The sequence below is a fragment of the Elaeis guineensis genome, chromosome 7, assembly GCF_000442705.2.
Source record: "Elaeis guineensis isolate ETL-2024a chromosome 7, EG11, whole genome shotgun sequence".
NCBI lineage: Eukaryota > Viridiplantae > Streptophyta > Magnoliopsida > Arecales > Arecaceae > Elaeis > Elaeis guineensis.
The window spans coordinates 92,290,980-92,313,957 of record NC_025999.2 but is presented as its reverse complement, the minus strand read 5'-3'; the positions used below and the strand labels follow the sequence as shown (position 1 = coordinate 92,313,957).

General features: G+C 47.0%; 1 protein-coding gene across 3 annotated transcripts; it reads right to left on the bottom strand.

Moving 5' to 3' along the window:
- Positions 1-96: 96 nt before the first annotated feature.
- Positions 97-20,002, bottom strand: LOC105048522 (uncharacterized). 3 transcript variants are annotated; one of them, XR_012142448.1, is made up of 6 exons: positions 19,842-20,002; positions 5,617-5,764; positions 1,162-1,271; positions 920-982; positions 710-824; positions 97-625 (listed from the first exon to the last, which is right to left on the bottom strand). XR_012142448.1 is itself a non-coding variant. In XM_010927844.4 (3 exons), exons 1-3 carry the CDS (start codon positions 19,894-19,896, stop codon positions 1,193-1,195), a joined length of 282 nt encoding a protein of 93 aa, XP_010926146.1. In that variant the 5' UTR covers positions 19,897-20,002; the 3' UTR covers positions 1,066-1,192. The 3 variants fall into 3 exon arrangements, 1 of the variants encoding a protein (XP_010926146.1); XR_832657.4 differs by lacking the exon at positions 920-982; XM_010927844.4 differs by lacking the exons at positions 97-625; positions 710-824; positions 920-982 and having other exon boundaries at positions 1,066-1,271.
- Positions 20,003-22,978: the final 2,976 nt, after the last annotated feature.

Here is a 22,978-nt window from a genome sequence, read left to right as displayed (position 1 = left end):
CATAATATAACATCAAACCCTCAAACTTGTTATTATGGTTTTTCGGCATCATTAGCAGTCCGTGTTTGAAACCATGGTAATACTAGATTGTGCTCCTGTACAAATTATAATTCATTTTATTTTTAAAATACTGAGCATTACAACCAATATCTCAAGAGGCTAATCCAAAGTTTGCTTCCCCAGTGGGTTGGTTGTCTTAGCACAAGGACCAGTAATATTATATTCCAGGTCTGTCTTCCATTGCCCTTGCTTTTCACATACCGTAGTGAATGAAAACCAGAAATTGGGTACATTGCATGGATAGCGTGGCCCAAAAAGCATCTCATCAAAGATAACGAGAAGTCATTCAACTTCCAACTCACCACAAATCAGAGATAAAAGACGAGAAAAGTACCCATGCCGTGATGACCCGGCTTTGTAGACTTGTCAAGTGGCACGTCCATTTCCTGCACCAAAATTCATTGTCCACTGTAGATCTCCTTGTTCTTTCAATTATAATTGCTTGCAATCAACTGCAAGATACGTAGGTATAAATAACAGTGGGTCGCACCAACTTGCCAAAGTACATACATATGTCAACCAACTGCGGTTTAAGTTGCATCAGTAATTTAGGGCATAGCACATCCTGGAGAACATAGTGCAGATCAATAAAATGCAGACCATTCACAGAAATTTTCATCTCAAGCTGACATGTAACAGGTTAAATCACCTCTTATGATTGCTGCTTTAAAATCTCTGCACAATGAAACACGGAGTGCACGCTAGACATGCATGCAGCATCAGGATCCATTTGTAAAGAAGTATTGGTGTTCGTTCGTTAAATGCTGTTACAGATAACTAGAATGAGAGCAAGATAAAACAATAATAAAGAGATTTAATTTATTCTGAAAATACAGAGAGATTTAATCGAACAATTCACTTTTTCTCTCTTGTTCTCAGTTTCCAAGCATTGCAAATATCACCGTGTCCTTCAGCATGTTGTCTTCATGAACACAATTTCAATCTTGTTAACTTCGGTATGTCTTAATATATAATACTAGTGATTGCTACCATAAAATTATAATATAAGAAAATAAAAAACAGAAACATCTTTATTGTCCTTCCAGGCTTCTAACAACATAATGGACCAGGATATTCAAATATACCACACAAAAAGTTCACCTTACAGTGGCTGCAAAAATGTAAGAACTGCTCAGAGCTTATTCTTCTCTTTGCTTGCCTGTTCCAGCATGTAATTTTTCTTCATTTCTTCCAAGACACTCTCATTGGTACTGCCAAGAACAAGGAGAAAAAGTATTCACAAAAAGTATTCACAATCCTTCAAAAACAAAAGAGAATTGAAAGTTTTTGCAATATCTTGCATCTGAAAGGTGGAACAGACTTGCACACTTAGTCATACGAAGGATATTTTTACTGCATTAATGAGCAGAAAAGCAAGAGGAAACAGCACGGTCATGTTCAAGGACTGTACAAGGACAATCCAACTCCAGTTTAATGGAGAAGAGACATCTCTCAAAGCAACCAACTGAATTATCAGAGATCCACATAGAATAGCTGAATTCCGAAGTGGACCTAGAGGAGGGTAGATAAGCTAAACATTCGTTTAAACCTGCATAGACATGGATGAAGGAGCCTGGTTCATGTGTTTTTTCATAAACCTGGAAAGGAAATGTTTATAAAATTCTGGGACCCCTCTCAGAAAAACTGAAATATCTATGATATAAAAATATGTGATAACTAATAAAGAAGGATAAATTCAAAATACTTTGGATGAGTTCTACCCATCACCTGGTTGAAAGATTCATTAACCAGACCAACAGCTCTGGCATTTCGATGCACAGACTGTTTGTGAACATCCATAGAGCTAGTTGTCACAGATGTCACTGCAAGGTACCTAGGTATTTTGGACTTGTAAAACACACCTAGTGTTCCAAAAATCCACCTAGGCGAGTCTTCAAATGCATAAAACACCATATGACTCAGGTGCATTTCTCACACATACAACCCTTCAGCTCATTTAAAACTTTAACTATACGTGCCTCTTTATAAAAACATATGTTATACATAATTTTACTGGTTAAATTTGACCCAAATCATGTAAACTCATGGTGATCCATCTAAATTGAGAATCCACACAATTAATCATGAGACACAATAGCCAAAATTTACATAAACCAAAACGATCCACACACAGGTGGTTTCTTGTCCATGGTATCATATGTGGTACTATCAGTGTTAGGGTATGAAAATGCAAGCTGCCAAGCTGTACCACATGAATCAAGTATCCATATCACTAATCATCATAAACACATCTTAGAAAACATGCAGACAAAGTTCAGTTGGCTTGGATGTAGATAACACAAATTGCATTAAACTGTTTAATCATAATATTAAATTTATTCTATTTGTGAGCTTTTGGTTCATGTGTAAGAAGACTCCCTTCCTCTTACCATCCCTCTCTGCGTTTGTAGCTTCTTAGCATACTAGATGCTGGAAATCATGATTAACATAATGAATTCTCAATTTTAGATACCATCGTCTTCACCAGTATGATCTGGGTTGACATCCTAATGGTAAATTTGTGTGTTTAATCTGCACTTGCAACTTGCTAGTCAAATTAAATAAGCATCTTTTATTGTAAAGATTTCAATTTTAGTCAGCATACCAATGATTAAGTGGTTTTCGGATTCAAATGACCCATGCCAACCACATCAAGTCAGATCTCCATTTGGTCCCATACAAACTCATGTTCTTAGCTAGCTAGGGTCTGAACAAGCTATACCTAGAAATTTAAACTTTCTTTTGTCGAGTGTAGTCAGGTTGATGTGAGGCCAAAATCCAAGTAGGTCCACTTCTGCCAAACCCCTTGATGCAGGAAATCCATAGGGAAGAAGATTAAATGCCCAAGTTGATGCACAGGAGAAACAAAGGCTTTATTTTTCACCCCCAGCAGAACCTTATCCAGCTAATCTTCTTAAGAAAGTCTGCGCATCATGTATCAGCTCCAACTAAAGAGCTCAGCTCTGCAGGAAAATCTCTTGACTCACCAGACAACCAGGTGTAAAGACAATAAAGGAAGACTTCTTCATTAGTTACCATAGCAACTAACTAGTTAGAGCACTAACTGTTACAAGTATTTCTAAGTTGTAATATACTAATAGCACTAATCCCAGCTACCACCTTGCCTTGCAAACCTAACATGTTTATCAACAACAAGGAGTCCACTTTCACACATAGCTTTGATACTCCACACCTTCGTTTAATAGTTGTACTCGTTGTAAAAGATCTTGAATATCTGCATCAAGAGAATTAATTTCATGATCCATCAAAGAACAAAATAGAATTTCGACAAGCACCTCTAACTAGACCACCCAGGCCCACAAGACTAGACCTACTTCTAAATGACTTGCCTATGTTAATCTTTAACCAATTGCTCTTGAAGTGACTTCTATAAAGGGGTGGCAATGTTCAACACGACATGCGACACGACACGAATTTTTCATGTTAGTGTTGGGCTTATACAGGTTTGTGTCGAAATCGTGTCGATCCGTCTATGACACGAAGAATTTCGTGTCGTATTGCGTGTTAACCTGTGAACCCGTTTATGACACGTTTAACCCATATATGAAAAAAATATGTAATTTTGTAATTTTTTACAAAGTCAATAGTTATTTTTGTCTTTTTTTTAGAAATCCTAAAACAAAACTAAACAAACATATCAGCCCCCACACATAGCCACCGAACTCAACTCTCTCTCTCTCTCATTTCATTGTGTATTTATATGACATTTGTGTGAGTTGTAATTTGCTTGGTTGCTGTTTATATATGTGTGGAATATGTTGTTTAAACAGGTTAGAATAAACTTATTCATTAAAAATATGTATTTTATGTAAAATAGGTTAATCATGTGAAACATGTCGTGTAAACGTGTTAACCCCATACGACACATTTAATAATCATGTTAAATAGGTAACACGTTTAATAAACAGATTCGTATACGTGTTGGAGAATCCTGATACGTTTATTAATCGTATCATGTTCGTGTTCTCCATAATCATGTTCGTGTCGAAATAGTGTCGACACAATTATGACACATGAATACGAATTGCCACCCCTACTTCTATACCAAACTTCCTTTTTTTCCTTGCCCAATAAGGACGAACATAATCCCAGCTCCTCAAGCTATTCTTTTCCTTATGTGATGCAATTTGCAGTTTATGTTTAGACTTCTGAATTCATTAGCTTGCAGCAGTGTGTTTCTCACTAACCAATCAGTCGATTCCATTTACTCTTTTCAAAGCATCCAACAAGCATATGCCATGCTGTTCACTTATATCCTTCAATAAAAATGTTTTTAAAGTGCTTTCCCCAACAGTTTCAGCAAGCCAGTCTTCCATCATCTTCGCACTTGCTATCCTCAAGAGCTCAACCATCTTGAGATAAATCCAATCCTAGATTCCTTGGTGTATGAGCATTTCCCCAAGGATATGTGATATGCTCTGCATCTGGAACAGTAGGAAATGTAATAAACTTCCTATCACATAACAGATTGTGGGTAATCTTCCCACCAACATTATCCAAGGGGAGATTCCAAAGAACCCACCCAAATTCCTTCATCTGGAGTACAATCTGGATCAGCAATGTTATTATGCTGATTTTGTCGAAAGTTTTCTATCCCAGGCATAGAGCTAAACCAGCTACAGCATGTGATGGCCTAATCCTTGGGGAAAACCAAAAATAAGCTTCTGACATCATCATCAGACATTTCCAATACACATGAATCTTCCTCAAGTTTAGATCTTTCACAAGCAAATTTCTTCCATGTTTGGATAATGTATTCCCATCCATGAACATCTGGAGCTTTTGTCAATTGCAGATGTAAAAACTTTGAAAGCATCTTTGCTCACATGATGTACACCAACCAATAGTTCACTCACTGCATTCTGCAGGTAATGAATAAATATAATAAAAAGGAAAGAGTAGTCCTGATACGATTGTGACAAGTATGCATCATGATATTCTTCAAAAGTAAAGTTTTTGCAGCAATGATGGACTTATATAAAAAGATGACTTTTTAAATTTTTAATGCTTTCTAGTGTATTTCTTCAATACAAACTTCTTTAGGGAGACATCCATCCTAAGATGGATCTGGCACATGTACCTATCTTCTTAAATCTTCCATTACCTTAAGATCACTGATATTAATGACATTGTCCTCTTATCCTTCCTCCAATAAGAAGCAGAGAACCAGAGAATAGATCAGTCTACTATTAGCATGCAAGAAACTCAGAATCTCATATGGGCAGCAAATCAAAAGGAGAAAAAATGAAGCCTGCTTTAGCTTAAACTAGTACAAGCAGATAGCATAACTAACAGCAAGAGCATAAGCATAGAAGCACACCTTGTCTCAACAAAGGTATATTTTACAAATAGGCAATCTGACATGTAAAAGAACCAGGAAGCCTCATCAAGGATAAAGTTTTAATTTTTCTCTTCTAAGGCATCCATATAAAGATATCCGCATATATACTAATATGAAATCAACCAAAATTAGTACCACCAGCCAACTCAAATGTAAAATTGCGGTGTTATAGACTTAAAAGTATATGAACTTACTATTGATGAAGGCATTCATTTAGCTCCTTTGCTTGTTTACGACAATGCCAAATTACAGATATAGTTTTACCCATGGCACATTCAGCATACTTTGCAGAGTAATGGTCACATTCTTTGAGTGCTTTTTGCTTCATTTTGCTGCGCAAAGCTGGAAAAACATCATATTAGTCAATGACCACAGAAAATGATTTGCAGACAACAGCAAAGTTGACACTGCAGCTAACTTGAATCTTCCTTTTTTTTTCTTTTTTTTTCCTCCGAGGAAAAGTTAATTTGTATCTTCTCTTGCATCACTGCCAAGCAACATGATTACAATGACAGGACCTTTACCAGACTCAATTGTGTTCCTTTTAATATTCCAATGGAAATGTAAGGTCTATTGCATATCTAGACAATTTATTTTACCAAAAGAAAACTACTGCTTTTAGCTATTTCACCCCAAGCACAAGATGGTATAGTTGATCATTTGATTCATTAACGCTAGGCCAGGACGAGTTAAATCTAAATATACAACAATCATGCAAAAATAAATGATCTTTCTATCTATGATATTAGGTCTACTTAGCTTCACACCTACCGATGATAATTTACCATTAAAAAAGATTTTAATGATTCATAAGGTTTTCCATTTATTGAAGTTGTATTTAGGGACCTGGCCCTTTGTTTCAGTCAAGGTTCAAATCCACTAAGTTCGCTTTACACTGGAATATATATAATAGATGGAACATATGATGACTGTAGACCAACAAAACAGAAATTAATAGTTAATGAAATAAAATGGTGAAGTAGGATATTAGTTGAATAGGCATCTAGAAACTAATGGACAAATAGTGGGGAAAATCATCTAAAGCTCCATGCTAGAACCTGTTATCACTTTTATGCCTACTGACCTTGTAGACTCAAATATGTCTTAAATTAGGCACACTAGACTTCATATAATGACCAATAACTGAGGTGGAACTTCAGTTCAACAAACAAAAGTCCCCATACCGATCATAAAACTAAAGTATGAAGCAATCTACATGTTAGATAAAGAATTTTGATTATCTAGCATGGAAAAAAATATAAAAAATATGCACTAAAACTAAATTTCTTCATAAAATAATAATAATCCAACATGAAAACTTTAGTAAAGATAAACTGAAGAGAAGCATGGACATGGGACAAAGACCAACCCAACCTGACCTGAACTGATCCTGTGGAGCCAAGATCATGTCCAGAATTTTTTTCCAGTTTGATTTGGAATAGATTATTTTGGCCTACATTTTAAATAGTCATGCATGATATGGAGTCTTGAGACATCTATAGTCACAAGGGTAGGGTAATTTTTTAGTCAAGTCGAATTACTTAAAGAGGATTAATAGATTATCTGCTTTTTAATGTTCTTCTTTCTTAAGATGTCATCTAAACTGCTACACGTTGAACATATCATCACATGGGTTATGTTTAGACATGCCCCTTTCTTCCTTCTTTTTTTTTTCTGTTTCATAGGAACCCGGCATTGGCTTGAGTCAGGTGAAAGTAAAGCATGGCGAGTCAGGTAAGACAGGTCACACCAAGATTGGTCAAGTTGACTGAGGTAAGATCAAGAAGGGTTAGGTCAAGTTTGGTCATGCCAGGTTACGTGTTGTAGACTACTGAATGGCCAGGTTAGGTCGAATCACATATTGGGGTGGTTTTGGATTGTGCAATCTTGACCCAATGTCAAGTTAGGTTGGATAAGAGAAACTTCTATATAATGTCATTCCAACTTGACCCTACCTAAGCTAAGCTCAACCCAACCTATCGGCCCTATCAGGGATAGTGCACAAAGGATGGGGCAATTATGGATGTGAAGTATTTGACATGAATGCACATGAAAGAAGATATAAACTGAAGGTGTAAATGTGATCACAGATGAATAGAGCGAAAGAAGGTCGAGGATGGTGACCAATAATAAGGGGAAGCAAAATAGTAAGCGAAGGAGGTTACCAGATCAAGCAATCTACCACCGAGGAGGGTTTCTCTGCAGTCCACACCTCATAGAGAAAGGATAAACTGGAGATGCATCGGCCTTCCAATCAAATACTACCAATAGAAGAAAACAGCCAAGAATGAGAGGGAATCATAGAAGAGTGCAGAAGCCTCTGAACTCAACCAGTCTGAATCAAACTCTGCTTTTTCATCCTAGGGGCCTTCTTTTATACAGCTCTAGTTTTCTTGTGGTTTTAGGAAAGGAAAGGTGAGAGCAAATATAATGTGAGAGAAAAGTTAGGATCGAGCATTACAACAGATGAAATGTTCCTAAAAACTCCATCCATCAACTACTACTAATAAAAAACTTATCAACAAGGAAATATGGCATTAAAGGTGCATTGATTTATAAATGCACCGATCAAATTGTCATCACATCTGTGTTTGGTAGCAACGATGATAAAGTCTCCCCGGTTGTAAAAAGCCCTATGGTTTATTAATTTTGACTTTTCACACAAATTATGCTACCACCTGGTACAACATGTCATTTTTCACATTTTTTCCAAACAGTGCAATTGATTTGCAATACGCCCCAAAAGTTTCCTCGCATGGAGAAACCGAGCTGAACAAGCTCCCTACGCGTTCCCCAGGACATTTAATGGACATGAAAACATTTTTCTTGATAACTATAACTAAGAAATTCATTAACCCCTCGAAACCTCCACCAGGCCAATAAAAACATCACCAAGCTAACTTAGCTGCTTGCCCATCCACCCCTGTTTGCCTTAGAGTGTTATGTCTCCCAATGCCTGGTCCACTCTCTTCACTGCCAACAATGATCTAATCCTAAGTAACCAAATAGAGCACCTAATTACATTTTGTTTATCCTGGTGCCAAAATTCACATTCTGTAATTTAAAATTAACTTTACAAATTCCAAAATATCAGAAAACATGACCACCAGCAACGATAATCAGTATTGTTGGGGAATACCGACCGACCCCGCTCACGCCGACTTATAATCGGACATACCCGACCGACCGATCGCCGGACGCCATTACCGACCGATTAACGGCTTTCTGCCGACTGAAGATATGTCGGTCGGGCAGACCTTCTCCTCTCTCCCGACCGACTGCACCAGGGAGTCCGATGGCCGACTCTCGCAACATGCCCGACTGACCGTCGGAGGGGCCCGAATCTCCACCCGACGACACAAAGCTGATCACCGACCTAAGGTCGGTTGACTCCTCCGATCGCCGTACAGCTGTCAGAGACTGTCAGCCCTGACAGCAGCATGCGGCACTGCCGCCTAAGGGCATTATCCCACCTAGGGCATTGTCAACCCTAGTGATTTGACAGCCCCACGGCGATGTGACACTTTCACGGCGACTCTGACAGTCTACAGTGAGCTGACAATTCCTCAATTGTCTGCGCTATTAATGACGGCACCATACTACGCTCCACTATATATATCGGGGAAGGCTACAGTGCTGGAGGCCCGGGAAAAAAACAACAGGCTCGCCCCCTCACCCTCTCGTTGAGTTCTTTACTTTCTTCTCACTGTTGCCTAGTCTCCTCTCTGACTTGACCGTCGGAGGGTCCCCACCGGAGCCGCCTCCGGTCAGTGCGGACTTTCTTTTGCAGACGCTCGTTCCCGGCGGCAAGGCGACGAAGGGATTGGCCGCAACAGATTGGCGCGCCAGGAAGGGGGCAGCAGGCCTAGTGGATACTAATGACAAAGACAAGAGCTCAACGATCGAGAGTCACCGGATCGACGAGGCGCTCTTCCCGCCGGGAAGAGGCCTCCCCTCCACCCTCCGCGGCGGAACCCAGCTCTCCGCACCCCGCGGTGACCACGGAGGCGCAGATCGCGGCAATCGTACGGCAGATGACCGTGCTGACGGACGCGGTCAAAAGCCTCCAGCAACAACCGGCACGGCTGCTGCCATCACCGGCCGGGCAACCGGCGGCACGTCCGATGCCCTCCAGGAGCAGCCGCCGACGCCCGCGTCGATCCCCGTCGCCTCTGCGCGAGCGCCTACCACGGCACTCCCACGGAGGGGAGGAGGGGCGGCTGCGGGGCGATGCCCGTCGGTCCCAGCAGCCTTCTCCCTCCCCGCTGGAACGAGCGAGGAAGGAGAAGCGACCGCGAACGCCGTCCGCCTCACTCTCAGAATCCTCCGGAGACTCCACTCCTGGGGTCTCCCAGCACCGACGGACGGACGACTACGAACGTAGGTTCGAGGAAATCGACCATCGGCTTGCACAGTTGCAGGTGGACGGGCAGAAGTCTTCGAACGACGTCGACTTCCAGACCGCCCAACCCCTCTCCCGACTCATTCTCGACGAACCGATCCCCAGTCGGTTCAAGATGCCGCACGTGGAGCTCTATGACGGCTCCACCGACCCAATCGATCACCTGGAGAGCTACAAAGCTCTCATGACGATTCAGGGGGCAACCGACGCTCTCTTCTGCATCGGCTTCCCCGCCACGCTCCGCAAGGCTGCCAGGGCCTGGTACTCCGATCTTCGATCGGGAAGTATCCACTCCTTCGGGCAGCTCGAGCACTCTTTCGTGGCTCACTTCAGCACCAGCCGGAAGCCGCCGCGAACGTCGGACAGCCTTTTCTCCCTCAAGCAAGGGGGAAATGAGACACTCCGACACTTCGTGGCGCGATTTAACACGACCACGCTCGAGGTTCGAGACCTCAACGAAGACATGGCTATCTCAGCCATGAAACGGGGGCTGAGGGCGTCCCGATTTACCTACTCCCTAGACAAGACCCTCCCCCGCACCTATGCCGAACTGCTGGAGCGCGCGTACAAGTATATGCGCGCGGACGAAGGAGCCTCCGACCGGCGCTCAATCGAGTTCAAGGGTCCGAAGGAAAAGCGAAGGAAGGGTCGGGACCCCGCCGAATCCAGCAGGCCCCCGATTGATGGTCGGGTCTCGCCCCCGCGACGAAACCAAAAGTCGCCCCGACGGCAGACTCCAAGACCGACACGCCCCAGGTATGACTCCTATACTCCTCTCTCCGCTCCCCGTGCGCAGATTTTGATGGAGATCGAGGGGGAAGAATACCTGCGACGGCCTCCGCCTCTGAAGGCAAAAGGCCTCGACCGACGGAAGTATTGCCGATTCCACCGAGGCCACGGCCACAATACCGAGCAATGCATCCAGCTTAAGGATGAGATCGAAGCCCTCATCCGCCGAGGGTATCTCGGTAAATTCCAGAGGAACCCGCCGACTCGACCTGTGGCCGACCGACGACCCCCGCCGACTGAGGAAGCGACCACCAATCAGCCGACGGCCGAGGTTATCAATATGATTTCCAAACGACTTGGCCCGGGGACGTCTGCTGAAGGGGAGCCCATGAAGAAGCTGCGCCCAAACGACGTGATTACTTTTACAGAGGAAGACGTTCGGGGCATCCAAACCCCCCACGACGACGCAGTTGTTGTTTCGGCAACAATAGCAAACTATGATGTAAAAAGAATTTTTGTAGATAATGGAAGTTCGACAAATATTTTGTTTTACTCAACCTTCTCCCGGATGCAACTATCAACCGACCGACTCAAGAGGGTCTCTACGCCCTTGATAGGCTTTGCCGGGGACGCCGTCGCGACGAAAGATGAAATTACCCTGCCCGTGACGGCCGGCACCGAACCACGACAAAGCACGGTTCATTTGACTTTTGCGGTTGTCCAAGTGCCTTCGGCCTACAACGCCATACTTGGAAGACTCGGACTTAACGCCCTCAAGGCGATCGTCTCGACGTACCATCTCCTAGTTCGGTTCCCGACCAGGAACGGAGTCGGAGAGATACGCGGAGACCAACAACTCGCTCGCCGATGCTTCCAGATCTCCGCTCAGAACGACGAGTTGGGGGGCTTCCTAACGATCGACAAACTAGACCAACGGGAGGAGGAAGAACGAGGCTCGCCGGCCGAATAACTCGTGTCAATCCCGATTGCGGAAAACCCCGACCGAAAGGTATGGGTCGGGTCTCAACTACCCGACCCAGAACGGCAACGGTTGACGGAGCTGCTGACGGCCAACTCCGACATATTTGCTTGGTCGACGGCAGATATGTCGGGCATCCCCCCAGAGACAATAACCCACCGACTCAACATCGACCCGACAATGAGGCCGGTGAGGCAGAAAAAAAGGTCCTTTGCTCCTGAGAGACAGAAGGCCATCGACGAAGAAGTGGACAAGCTGCTCGAGGCGGGCTTCATCAGGGAAGCCACATATCCCGATTGGCTCGCCAATGTCGTCATGGTCAAGAAAGCCAACGGAAAGTGGAGAATTTGCATCGACTACACCGACCTGAATCGGGCCTGTCCAAAAGATAGCTTTCCATTTCCAAAGATCGACCAGCTGGTGGATGCGACGTCCGGATTTCGACTGCTCAGCTTCATGGACGCCTTTGCCGGGTACAATCAGATCCGGATGGCGCCCGAGGACGAGGAACACACCGCCTTCGTGACCCCCAAGGGCTTCTACTGTTACCGAGTGATGCCCTTCGGACTGAAGAATGCCGGCGCCACCTACCAACGACTTGTCAATAAGGTCTTTAAAGACCAGATCGGGCGCAACATGGAAGTATACGTGGACGACATGCTGGTGAAAAAAGTGCACGGATTCCGGATCATGTCCGGGATCTCGAAGAAGCCTTCCGCACTCTACGACAACATCGAATGAAGCTGAATCCGACTAAGTGCGCTTTTGGGGTGAACTCAAGGAAGTTTTTCGGATTCCTGATTTCTCAGTGAGGGATCGAGGCCAACTCTGAGAAAATAAAGGCGATCATCGACATGCGTCATCCGAACACCAAGAAAGAGGTCCAGCAGCTGAACGAAAAAATTGTCGCTCTCAGCCGGTTCATTTCTCGATCAGCTGAAAGGTGCCTCCCGTTTTTCAAAACTCTACGGCAGGCGAAGGGCTTTTCTTGGTCGGATGAGTGTCAACGGGCCTTCGAAGATCTGAAGAAGTACTTGGCTTCCCCGCCGCTGCTTGTGAAGCCGGAGGTCGGGGAGACCTTGTATCTCTATTTGGCCACCTCCTCTGAGGTGGTCAGTTCGGTGCTCGTCCGAGAAAACGAGAGCCGAACCCATCAGCCTATCTACTATACCAGCAAAGTGCTCCGCGGCGCTGAAGCTCGATATTCGAAGACAGAAAAGATGATTTTCGCCCTGACCGTCTCCGCACAACGACTCCGTCCATACTTCCAGGCGCATGCTATCATGGTTCTCACCAACCAGCCCCTGAGGGCGATATTGCGCCGACCGGATACGTCGGAACGACTGGCGAAGTGGGCGATGAAGCTTAGCGAGTTCGACATACAGTACCAACCGCGACCTGCCTTGAAGGCCCAGGTCCTGGCCGACTTCATCGCCGAATGCCCGGTGGCCGATCAAGGGTCGCAAGGTGCGGACCCGGGACGAGACGCGGTCTCCGAGCCAGACCCGATCTCCACCTGGGTACTGCACATCGACGGAGCTTCAAACGCTCAAGGGAGCGGGGCTGGGCTCCTGCTCACCAACTCGGATGGGGTAGTCACCGAGTACGCCCTCCGATTCGACTTCAAAGCCTCCAATAACCAAGCCGAGTATGAAGCGCTCCTTGCCGGCTTGAGGATGGCAAAGGAACTTGGGATCGACAGCCTCCGGGCATTCTCCGATTCTCAGCTGATCGTGGGGCAGGTCAAAGGTGAATTCGAGGCGCGAGATCCGGCCATGGCCAAATATCTCCAGAAAGTGAAGGATCTCGTAACGCGCCTTAGGTATTTTGAAATTTCCCACATCCCTAGGTCGGAGAACGCTCAGGCCAACGCACTTTCCAGACTGGCGACTTTGGCTTTCGACTCTTTGGGCCGGACGTTCGTGGAGAACCTCGAGCAGCCGAGTATCGACCAGGTCGAAGAGGTGCTACAACTAACGGCTGAACCAAGCTAGATGGATCCGATTGTTCGGTTCCTGACTGACGGAATCAGTCCTGAAGATCCCACGGAGGCCAGACGGCTCCGATGGTCGGCCTCCCAATATGTGATCATGGATGGCCGACTCTACAAAAGGTCGTTCTCCCTTCCCTTGCTCAGGTGCTTGAGACCGACCGACGCGGATTATGCTCTCCGAGAAGTGCACGAAGGAATCTGCGAGAGTCACTTGGGGGGCAAATCCCTAGCCTACAAAGTCCTGCGACAGGGTTACTATTGGCCCACCATGAGGAAGGACGCGGCTGAGTTGGTCCGGAAGTGCGAACCTTGCCAGAAGTACGCCAACGTGCAGCACCGACCGGCCAGCCAAATCGCTCCTATTGTCGCTCCATGGCCCTTCGCTCAGTGGGGGGTCGACATTCTCGGTCCTTTCCCTCCAGCATCGGGTCAAAGAAAGTTCATAGTCGTCGCCATCGACTACTTCACCAAGTGGGTGGAGACCGAGCCCCTGGCGCAGATTACCGAACGGAATATGGAGGACTTTGTCCAAAAATCCATCATCTTCAGGTTCGGATTGCCGCATACCATTATTACCGACAATGGGCGGCAATTCGACAACCAAGACTTCAGAGACTTCTGCGCAAGGTTTCACATCACGCACCGACTGACTTCAGTCGGGCACCCACAGTCCAACGGCGAAGTCGAGGTGACCAACCGGACCATACTACACGGACTCAAAACCCGACTAAATGAAGCCAAAGGCCTCTGGGTCGACGAGCTGGGCTCCGTTCTGTGGGCTTACCGAACGACCCCCCGCGTTCCGACCGGGGAGTCGCCTTTCGGTTTGGCCTATGGGACGGAGGCGATGATTCCACTCGAGATTGGACTGCCATCTACCAGGGTCGAGCGGTATCAAGAGCCGGATAACTCTGATTGTCGGAGGGCCGACCTAGACCTCCTCCCCGAACTGCGGAACGAGGCCCAACTTCGCATGGCTTCATACCGACAGAAGGTAGCCCGATATTACAACACCAAGGTCAAGCCAAAGCTTTTCAGGCCTGGGGACTTAGTCCTGAGAAGGGCAGAAGTCTCGAAGCCCCTGGACCAAGGGAAGCTGGCTCCGAACTGGGAAGGGCCCTACATGGTAGCAGACACCTATGGCCCGAGGGCTTACCGACTGGAGACTCTGGAAGGAAAACCCATTCTCCGGACCTGGAACGCCGACAACCTGAAGTTGTATCACCAGTGAACTTTGTACTTGTTCATTCGGAATACACATCCGGTTTCAAATTTCGGAGTTCTAACTCTTCGACTGACGATCGGCGCTCACCAAGAAGGTCGAGTCCTGACGTCCCGACTCGGACTTTGTGTCTGTATTAAATCGACTGCCCGACCGCCGACGACGCATTGGGCGCTCGCAAGGACCGAACCATCCACGGCGACGGGAGTTGACACTCCTTCTACGGTCGAACTTTCGGACCAGACTATCGGCCAACTTACCGATTGAGCCCCGACCAAAGAAAGGCAAAAAGGCCTGCGCGACCGCCGTCGCGACTTACCGACCGAGCTACGGTCGGTCGGAGGATACTCGGCTTGCCACCGACTATCACACGATGCGACCATAGTCGCGTTCATGACTCACCGACCGAGCTACGGCCGGCCGGAAGATATTCGGCTTACCACCGTATATCCTGAGGCGCAGTGTAAATACCCGACACAAGGGTATCGGGATCCGACTTATCACCGTTTCCCCGACTAAACGCGCCGGACGACATCCGACTGAATGCGTCAGAAGAAACCCGACCGCCAAGCTTTACCCGACGGTCGGTCGGCTTTTGACTCAACGGACGCGCCCGACTCACAGCCGGGCGAATGGCGCCCGACTTAGGCCATCGACCATCGAAAGGTCGATCCAATGTCGGGACTTGTTTTACCTTCGTGGCGGCACGAATTGCCGAACGTCCTAACCGATCTATATGGGTTAGCGACCTACGTGTTCGGACGCATTCTACAACGCATGAAAAAAGAAAAACAGTTTAAGTCCAAGACTTTGATTTCATTTAAGATCAAAATAGGCTTTACAAAGATGGGCCGAAGCCCAGATACAAGCCGGAGCAAAAGCAAAAAGGAAAAACAAAATCCGACTAATCATCGGGGTCGGCCTCCTCCACTGGGTAGCGATGGGGGACGGTCGGCGGATCCGCTCTGGCTTCGGCGGTTGGGGCCGCCTGATCTTCGGTAGCCCGCTCTGCGTCTTCTTCGGCTTCCGCCCTGGTGGAAAGGCCTTCCGATACTGATTCGGCCGTCTCCTCCGCAGCTGGGGCCTCCGACTCTGGCAAAACTACGCTGCTGAGATCGAGCTCCGGGTACAGACCTCGAACGGCTTCCTGAGCATCCTCGTACCCGACCCGGTACGAGAGGAAGCCGCTCTCCAGAAGCTCTTCTCGGTACTCTTCCGAGTCACGGAAGTCTTCAACGGCCCGACCCAAGGCCTCATTCGCCGACTCTGCTTCAGCCTTCGCAATGTCCGCGTCAGCCTGGGCGATGGATAGGCCTTCTTCAGCCTTGGCAAGATTCCCAAGGCTTACTCGGAGCTGCTCGCGGTCGGCCTCCAGCTCCTTGGCGAAGTTGTCTTGTTCGTGCCGAAGCCGGCGGACGGTCCGCGACTTCTTCTTCGCGTCGTCCCTGGCCGACTGCAGCTCCGACTCCGACGACGCCAAGGCTCCCTTGAGTCGGGAGACCTCCTCCGTAAGTCGGGAGACCTCCCCCTCAAGTCGCCCCTCTCGGTCGACCGACTGTTGCAGCTGGTCGACCAGGATAACCTTATCGGCTTCAAGGCCCGCGACCTTGTCTCTCCAGGCCGCGCGCATGTCGCCGAACTTTCGGTATCCGGCTTCTAGCTCGGATATGTTGAAGACCAGCTGCACAAAACGGGACCGACCGTCAGGAGACCAAGCTTACGGAAACCATGTTAAAGACAAAGGAAAGAGGAACTCACCCGGATCATCATCGGATAAAATGAGGACAGCATGTCAGAGACACGCTGGTTCTTCATCGCATCGATGTCGGCGGAAAGGAGGAGCGCCTGGCACAGTCTCCTGGCCAAGTCATGGTTGGCCAGGCCCGACGCACCTTCGGGGAGCGGGAAGTCGGTCGATCCTCTGCCAGCCGACCTTCCTTCGTCACCCGACGCCATGGGCGCCTTCCCTCGGCCTGACGCCCAAGCCCTGACGTCGGAGATAGACGGCAGGCTTGAGCCCGACCGAGTCACGACCGACGGCGCGGCAGCAGCAGGCGCTGGTCATTCGGGACCGTGAGCCTCCTCCCGATCCTCCTCTGCCGGCTGGGCGGCCGGCGCGCCATCTACGGACTCAGCAGCCCGTCTCTCAGGCGAAGCGGTGCCCTCGCCCGACGGTCCCTCGGACGGGACTTCGACGAGCACTGTCGGCGCCGACAGTGCGATGACTGGCTCCGCCCCCGACCCGGTCGGTTCGCTCGGCGGAGCCGCATGGGGCCTCTTGGGAGGCCGCGACGGCCCGACCCCCTGCGCCGGCCTCTTTCTGACGGCGTACTGGCGTACGTCGGCTGCCGTCAGTCGTGATCTCGGCGGCATATCTGGAAAAGACGACAGATGGTCAGTACCGTGAAGAAAAAACAAAAGGAAGAAAGAGGGCAAAAAAAATGAAAAACCGACCTAGGCGGGGGACCGGGCTAAGGCCGGCGTCGTACAGGGCCTGCTCGGTGACGAGCTCACTCTGCTTCGGCACCGAGATATCCTTCAGCCGGTGGAAGTCCTCCCGATCTTCAGCCTCCATCCGACTATTCTCGTTCGACTCAGTTCGGGGATTCCCCCAACGGACGGGGAACCCCCAAGGAGCGGAAGACGATGCAAAGAAGAACTGGTTCTTCCATCCGTGAATGGATGATAGAAGACCAGTAATGAAGGAGAGCCCCTTCCGAGGAACGAAGTACCACCACCCTCGGGCTTTAGGATGGGGTCGGAGGACGAAGAAAGCTCAGAAGAAGGAGATCCGAGGATCGGTCGGCAAAAGCCGACACAGAAGTGCGAAGCTGACTATCAGCCGAACTGAGTTCAGCGCGAGTTGTGCCGGGCACAGCCCGTAATAGTCAAGGATGTTTCGGACGAACTCCGGAATCGGAAAACGAAGGCCGGCCCGGAGGTCCTCCAAGTAGAAGGCCACCTGACCTTCAGGCGGACTGTTAACCCGACCGTCGGTACCAGGGGCGGACAGCCGAAACTGCCCCGAGATGCGGTATTGCTCCCGGAGCCGACCGACGTTCGGCCCCGAAAGTGAAGAAACCTCCACCTCCGGAGTCGACCGAGTGTCGTCAGTCAGCTCTCCCGACCGACCACCTCGTGGAGACGTCCTAGCCATGGACTCAAACGAATGGCAGGGAAGAAGAAGAAGGAGATGGTGAAGATGATGATGGCCCTCAGAAGAAGAAGAAGGAACTACAAAGAAAAAGAAAAAGAGAAACGGGGGAGAGTACCTGGAATGAGAACTTACGTGGGCAGAGTCTCGACAGTGAAATGAGGGAGGGGTAAAAAATCGAATAAGGGCGCCCCTGTATATATAGTGCCCCCCGACGGTCGAGATGAAGGCGCGACTAACGAGAACTCCCCAGATCCTGCCGCGTGGCGTCATCCGGGCCGTCCGCCGCCCCGACGGTTCGACGCACCTACCTTCAGATCGAGCCACGTCACCTCCATCCGCTCCAACGAACCCGTCCCAATGGCCGCACGCCACGTGGCGTAAAGGCCGCGACGTTTCGTATTCCTGAAGGGACGGCGGGAACGGCGGTTCTCCTTCCCGATGGGACGAGACGTCGGACACCGACAGGATGTCTGACACCGGCGGGACGTCCGACTCCTGCAGGACGTCCGACGCCGACATAACACCTGACGCCGATGGGACGGGACATCTGACACCGACTGGACACCTGACGCCAGCGAGTCGCTCGGCATTCATGAAACATCTGACGTCGTATCAACCCGCAGTACGGTCAGAATTTGGCACACAGTGAATCCACTCCTTTTCGCCCGGTGTTGCTGCCCAAACGAAGTCATTGGCCAGCGCACCGTCCGACTCAGGAGTGGAGGGGGGCAACTGTTGGGGAATACCGACCGACCCTGCTCACGCCGACTTATAATCGGGCATACCCGACCGACCGACCGATCGCCGGACGCCATTACCGACCGATTAACGGCTTTCTGCCGACTGAGGATATGTCGATCGGGCAGACCTTCTCCTCTCTCCCGACCGACTACACCAGGGAGTCCGATGGCCGACTCTCGCAACATGTCCGACTGACCGTCGGAGGGGCCCGAATCTCCACCCGACGACACACAGCTGATCACCGACCTAAGATCGGTTGACTCCTCCGATCACCGTACAGCTGTCAGAGACTGTCAGCCCTGACAGCAGCATGCGGCACTGCCGCCTAAGGGCATTATCCCACCTAGGGCATTGTCAACCCCAGTGATTTGACAGTCCCACGGCGATGTGACACTTTCACGGTGACTCTGACAGTCTACAGTGAGCTGACAATTCCTCAATTGTCTGCGCCATTAATGACGGCGCCATACTACGCTCCACTATATATATCGGAGAAGGCTACAGTGCTGGAGGCCCGAAAAAAAAAACAACAGGCTCGCCCCCTCACCCTCTCGTTGAGTTCTTTACTTTCTTCTCACTGTTGCCTAGTCTCCTTTCTGACTTGACCGTCGGAGGGTCTCCGCCGGAGCCGCCTCCGGTCAGTGCGGACTTTCTTTTGCAGGCGCTCATTCCCGGCGGCAAGGCGACGAGGGGATTGGCCGCAATAAGTATTCATACATAACAAGATGCAAACAATAACCAAAAAAAAATCTCAACAACCAACGATATAGCTCTTCATCCTTAGGTTGCCAACACCGGTAGCACCAACAAAATAGATTCATTGGTATTTTAAGCAAAACCATCATACCAAAATCATCTGCAGTTCATGAATCAACACCTAGAAACTCTAGAAGATTTGGATTTTTCTCCCTAAATCTATGATCCAAGCCATAAAGGAGGGAAAAGAAAAATCACAGAAAGATATGCTCAGTCGAGCTTGGGATTGCAAGAATTTACAGTTCACCAAATTTCTACATTCCTTCCATTGTAAAACAAACTAATAGTTTCAGGATAGAATTAGAAGTAACAGCAGAGAAATTCAGGCGCAGCTCCTCCTCTCAGATTATAACTCCCACCCTTAAAAATAAAATAAAATACAATAAAATGGTGGAGGGTTTCAGCGGGGGAGAGAGAGGGAGGGAGGGTAGCTTGATTACCTTCTTCCACCTTCTTCTTGACATGGTTTTCTCTGGCCTCTTGGATGTATCCCATCGAGTAACGAGACGGGCACTGAAGCGCGGAGGGAGGAGGAAGCGACGGCGTTACTCAGAAGCCGTGCGCTTCGTCTGAGGAGTACCGTCTCTTTTCAACTCCGCGGATCGGTCCTATCGGTTGGGTGAGAGTGGGCTGGGTTGCGGCCTGTGAAGACCCAAATGGGCTGTGACTGGGTTATTGTCTGCATCCAAAGCACACTGTCACACTTTTGGCATCAAGGGAAGTCTGGGTTGTGAATTCGCCGTCAGAGCAACCACGGCGATTTGTCTAAAAGAAGCACTTTCGGGATGGTGGTTTGAATGCTATGTAACAATAAGCAGACGACCAAGCTGAGTCCGATGAAAATACAAAGAAGAACCATGTTTTGTATTACATAAGATATATGCGGAAGCGGATGATTGATTTTCAAGTGGAATCAAAATCGAAATCAAAATAGATTGGAATGAGAATCGAAATAGCTATATGTTTTGAAATATTTGTGATCGGGATCTAAACTAGATTTGAAATTGAAATGAATATTTTGGAATCTTGAAAGGCAATTGGGATTGGGTTTTAGAGAGATCGGATCAATTTCATTTCATCCCAAAATCAAAATCGATACGGGATTTCCACCAAATAGTTAAAATAAAAATCACACATTCCCATTGCAGATTTCAACTAATCCCAACCAAACACCTCCTTGATAAATAGTTGAATGCATTGAGACAATCAAAATATCCTACGGTTCAAAAACAAGATATCCACAAATATGTGTTTCAAAATTGTCACCCCAACAAAGTTCATCTTTCCCACCATCCATTGTACTGGAAATCGACGTTGGATGGCGGAAAGCATTGGCTTAGTAATTCAGCATTCCAACTGTCAGTGCCTTCAAAGAAGCAATTAACAATAGAATTAGAATGAAGATCATCCATATTAAGTGTAATTTCCATTCTAAATAATGCAGTAGCACTAAATCAAGGTTGAGTGATGGCATAAATCGCTCGCCTCTATCACCATTCGACCATCTAAACTGAGAGGTGATCAGCTTGCCAGTCTTGGAAACGGCCTTTCATACTTAAGACTTGTTGCCAGTTGGTTCAAAGGTACTCCAATCTCCAGAGAGAGAATATTTTACTGAATCCGTGGGAGCCCAAAGACACTTTGGGCATAAATCGCTCGCCCCTTCACGGCGGACTCACTTAGTAGGACATTCCAAGCGTAAAACTGGATAATGCCTTACCTAAGGTTACCAACTTTGTCTTTGTTGTAATCTCACGTAATCATGCCATTCAAAAGTTCTTTTAATGTGGAACACATCGTCTAATTATCTTGAAGCACATAGCTATCACTTTTCAATACATATTTAATGTCCGCAGTTCTATTTTTTTATTTAAAATTTGGAATGAAAAAAATATTTCTCTTCTTCTGAAAAAATTATGGAATCCTATAGTCATATCATGACATTCCGTGGTCAAATTATGTCTTTCTACACACAAGATATCATAATTTTTTTTTCAGAAATCATAAAGAGAGAAGAATATTTTCGTCATTGAAAACTTATGAAATTTTTAAATGACGAAAATACCTCTTTCTTCCTTATGACATTCTGTATGTAGGAAGTTATAACTGTAGGATGTTATAATATGACCACAGAATGTCATAATTTAAAAAAAAAAAAAAAAGATATTTTTATTATTCAAAATTTTAATCGAAAAGATAAATCTGTGGATATTAAATATACTTAGAAAATGGAGGCTGTATAGCCCAATCAATGGGGTGGCGTATTTTTTCAATACCTGGTGCGGTGCACAAAGAATTTCTCTTTGTTTTAAGGTAACGTTGCAAGTGGCTGACGCGATAGACTAAACCTGGGCCTAGCCTCGTAATTTTTGGGCCGAGCCAAAGGCTTAAGATTATTAAAATCTCTCAAGTTCCTCTTTTTGTACATGCACTTGAGCTAGACATTGCTCACTGCATCTTAACGTAATGGAACGTTTAGAGACCACACCCATCTATAAGCTTATTGATCAATATACTTGCAGCCTAACTCTTTTTGATTAAGCAAGCAATTTGCACTAATATATCATTGGCCGCAGAAGCTCTCTCTTCTTACCGGCCTGAACTTAAATCGATTGGTGGATTGAAATGCCCCCAAATCAAGGCAGTACAAAAGAACAATCATCTGCATCTCCTAGGGTTACTTCTTTGGACACCTGCCTCCTTAACCTGGAGGTAATGTCTTCAGCCACTCGATTTTAAGGTTCTTAGATGGATGGGTGCACTGCATGGTAACATAGGTTCTCGTGAACGCTGGTGGCTTGGTCAAATTGTGTTGGATATATTTTATACACCCAACAGCAGGCCTACATAGCATATGTAGCCGAAAGAAGAAGAGATCCTGTAAAATGGTCCAAAATCCATTGGGTAATAAAAGGTAGAATTTATTTCCAATGGCTTGATGGAAAGATCCCATGAAAATGATTATGTATGTATTTTCCACGATCATAAATCCGACTTGATTATATTTCTTGGACCACCCAATTTGCAAACGCAACCAGAGACGTCAATGATGGAAGACTAGTATAAAATAGAAGCTTCTCATGCTGCACGAACTTCCACCGAGCACCAGATGGGAAGCTTAGATGAAACTACCAATACCTCAGTGTTCATAGATTCTAAGGTCACTGACGTAAATTTCTTCCAAGGACGACAGTGGAAGCGTCAATGGAATTACATAACAACTCAATCTTCAAATTGGATTTCGGCCTTAGCACTGACCGTTAATTTAAAAGAGTAGAAACAATGGCCAGATCGTTAGGTTGGCAATGGGTGGGCAACTTACTTGTTTTGTGGATCAAGAGCTCCATAGTTGTTATCAGGGCCAGTGTATTTTCAAGGAAGATGACCGCTATTTTCGTTGCACTTTAGAAATCAAATATATTTCTACTTCATCCCCAGCTACATCGATCCGGGAAAATCTTTTAATATATATAATGAGTCTGGAAACTTATACTTGTTCTCAAGAGCCATGGTAAACTTAAGCTGGTATAACAAATAACCACATGACTAAGGAAATTACCATCATTCTTAAATAAAT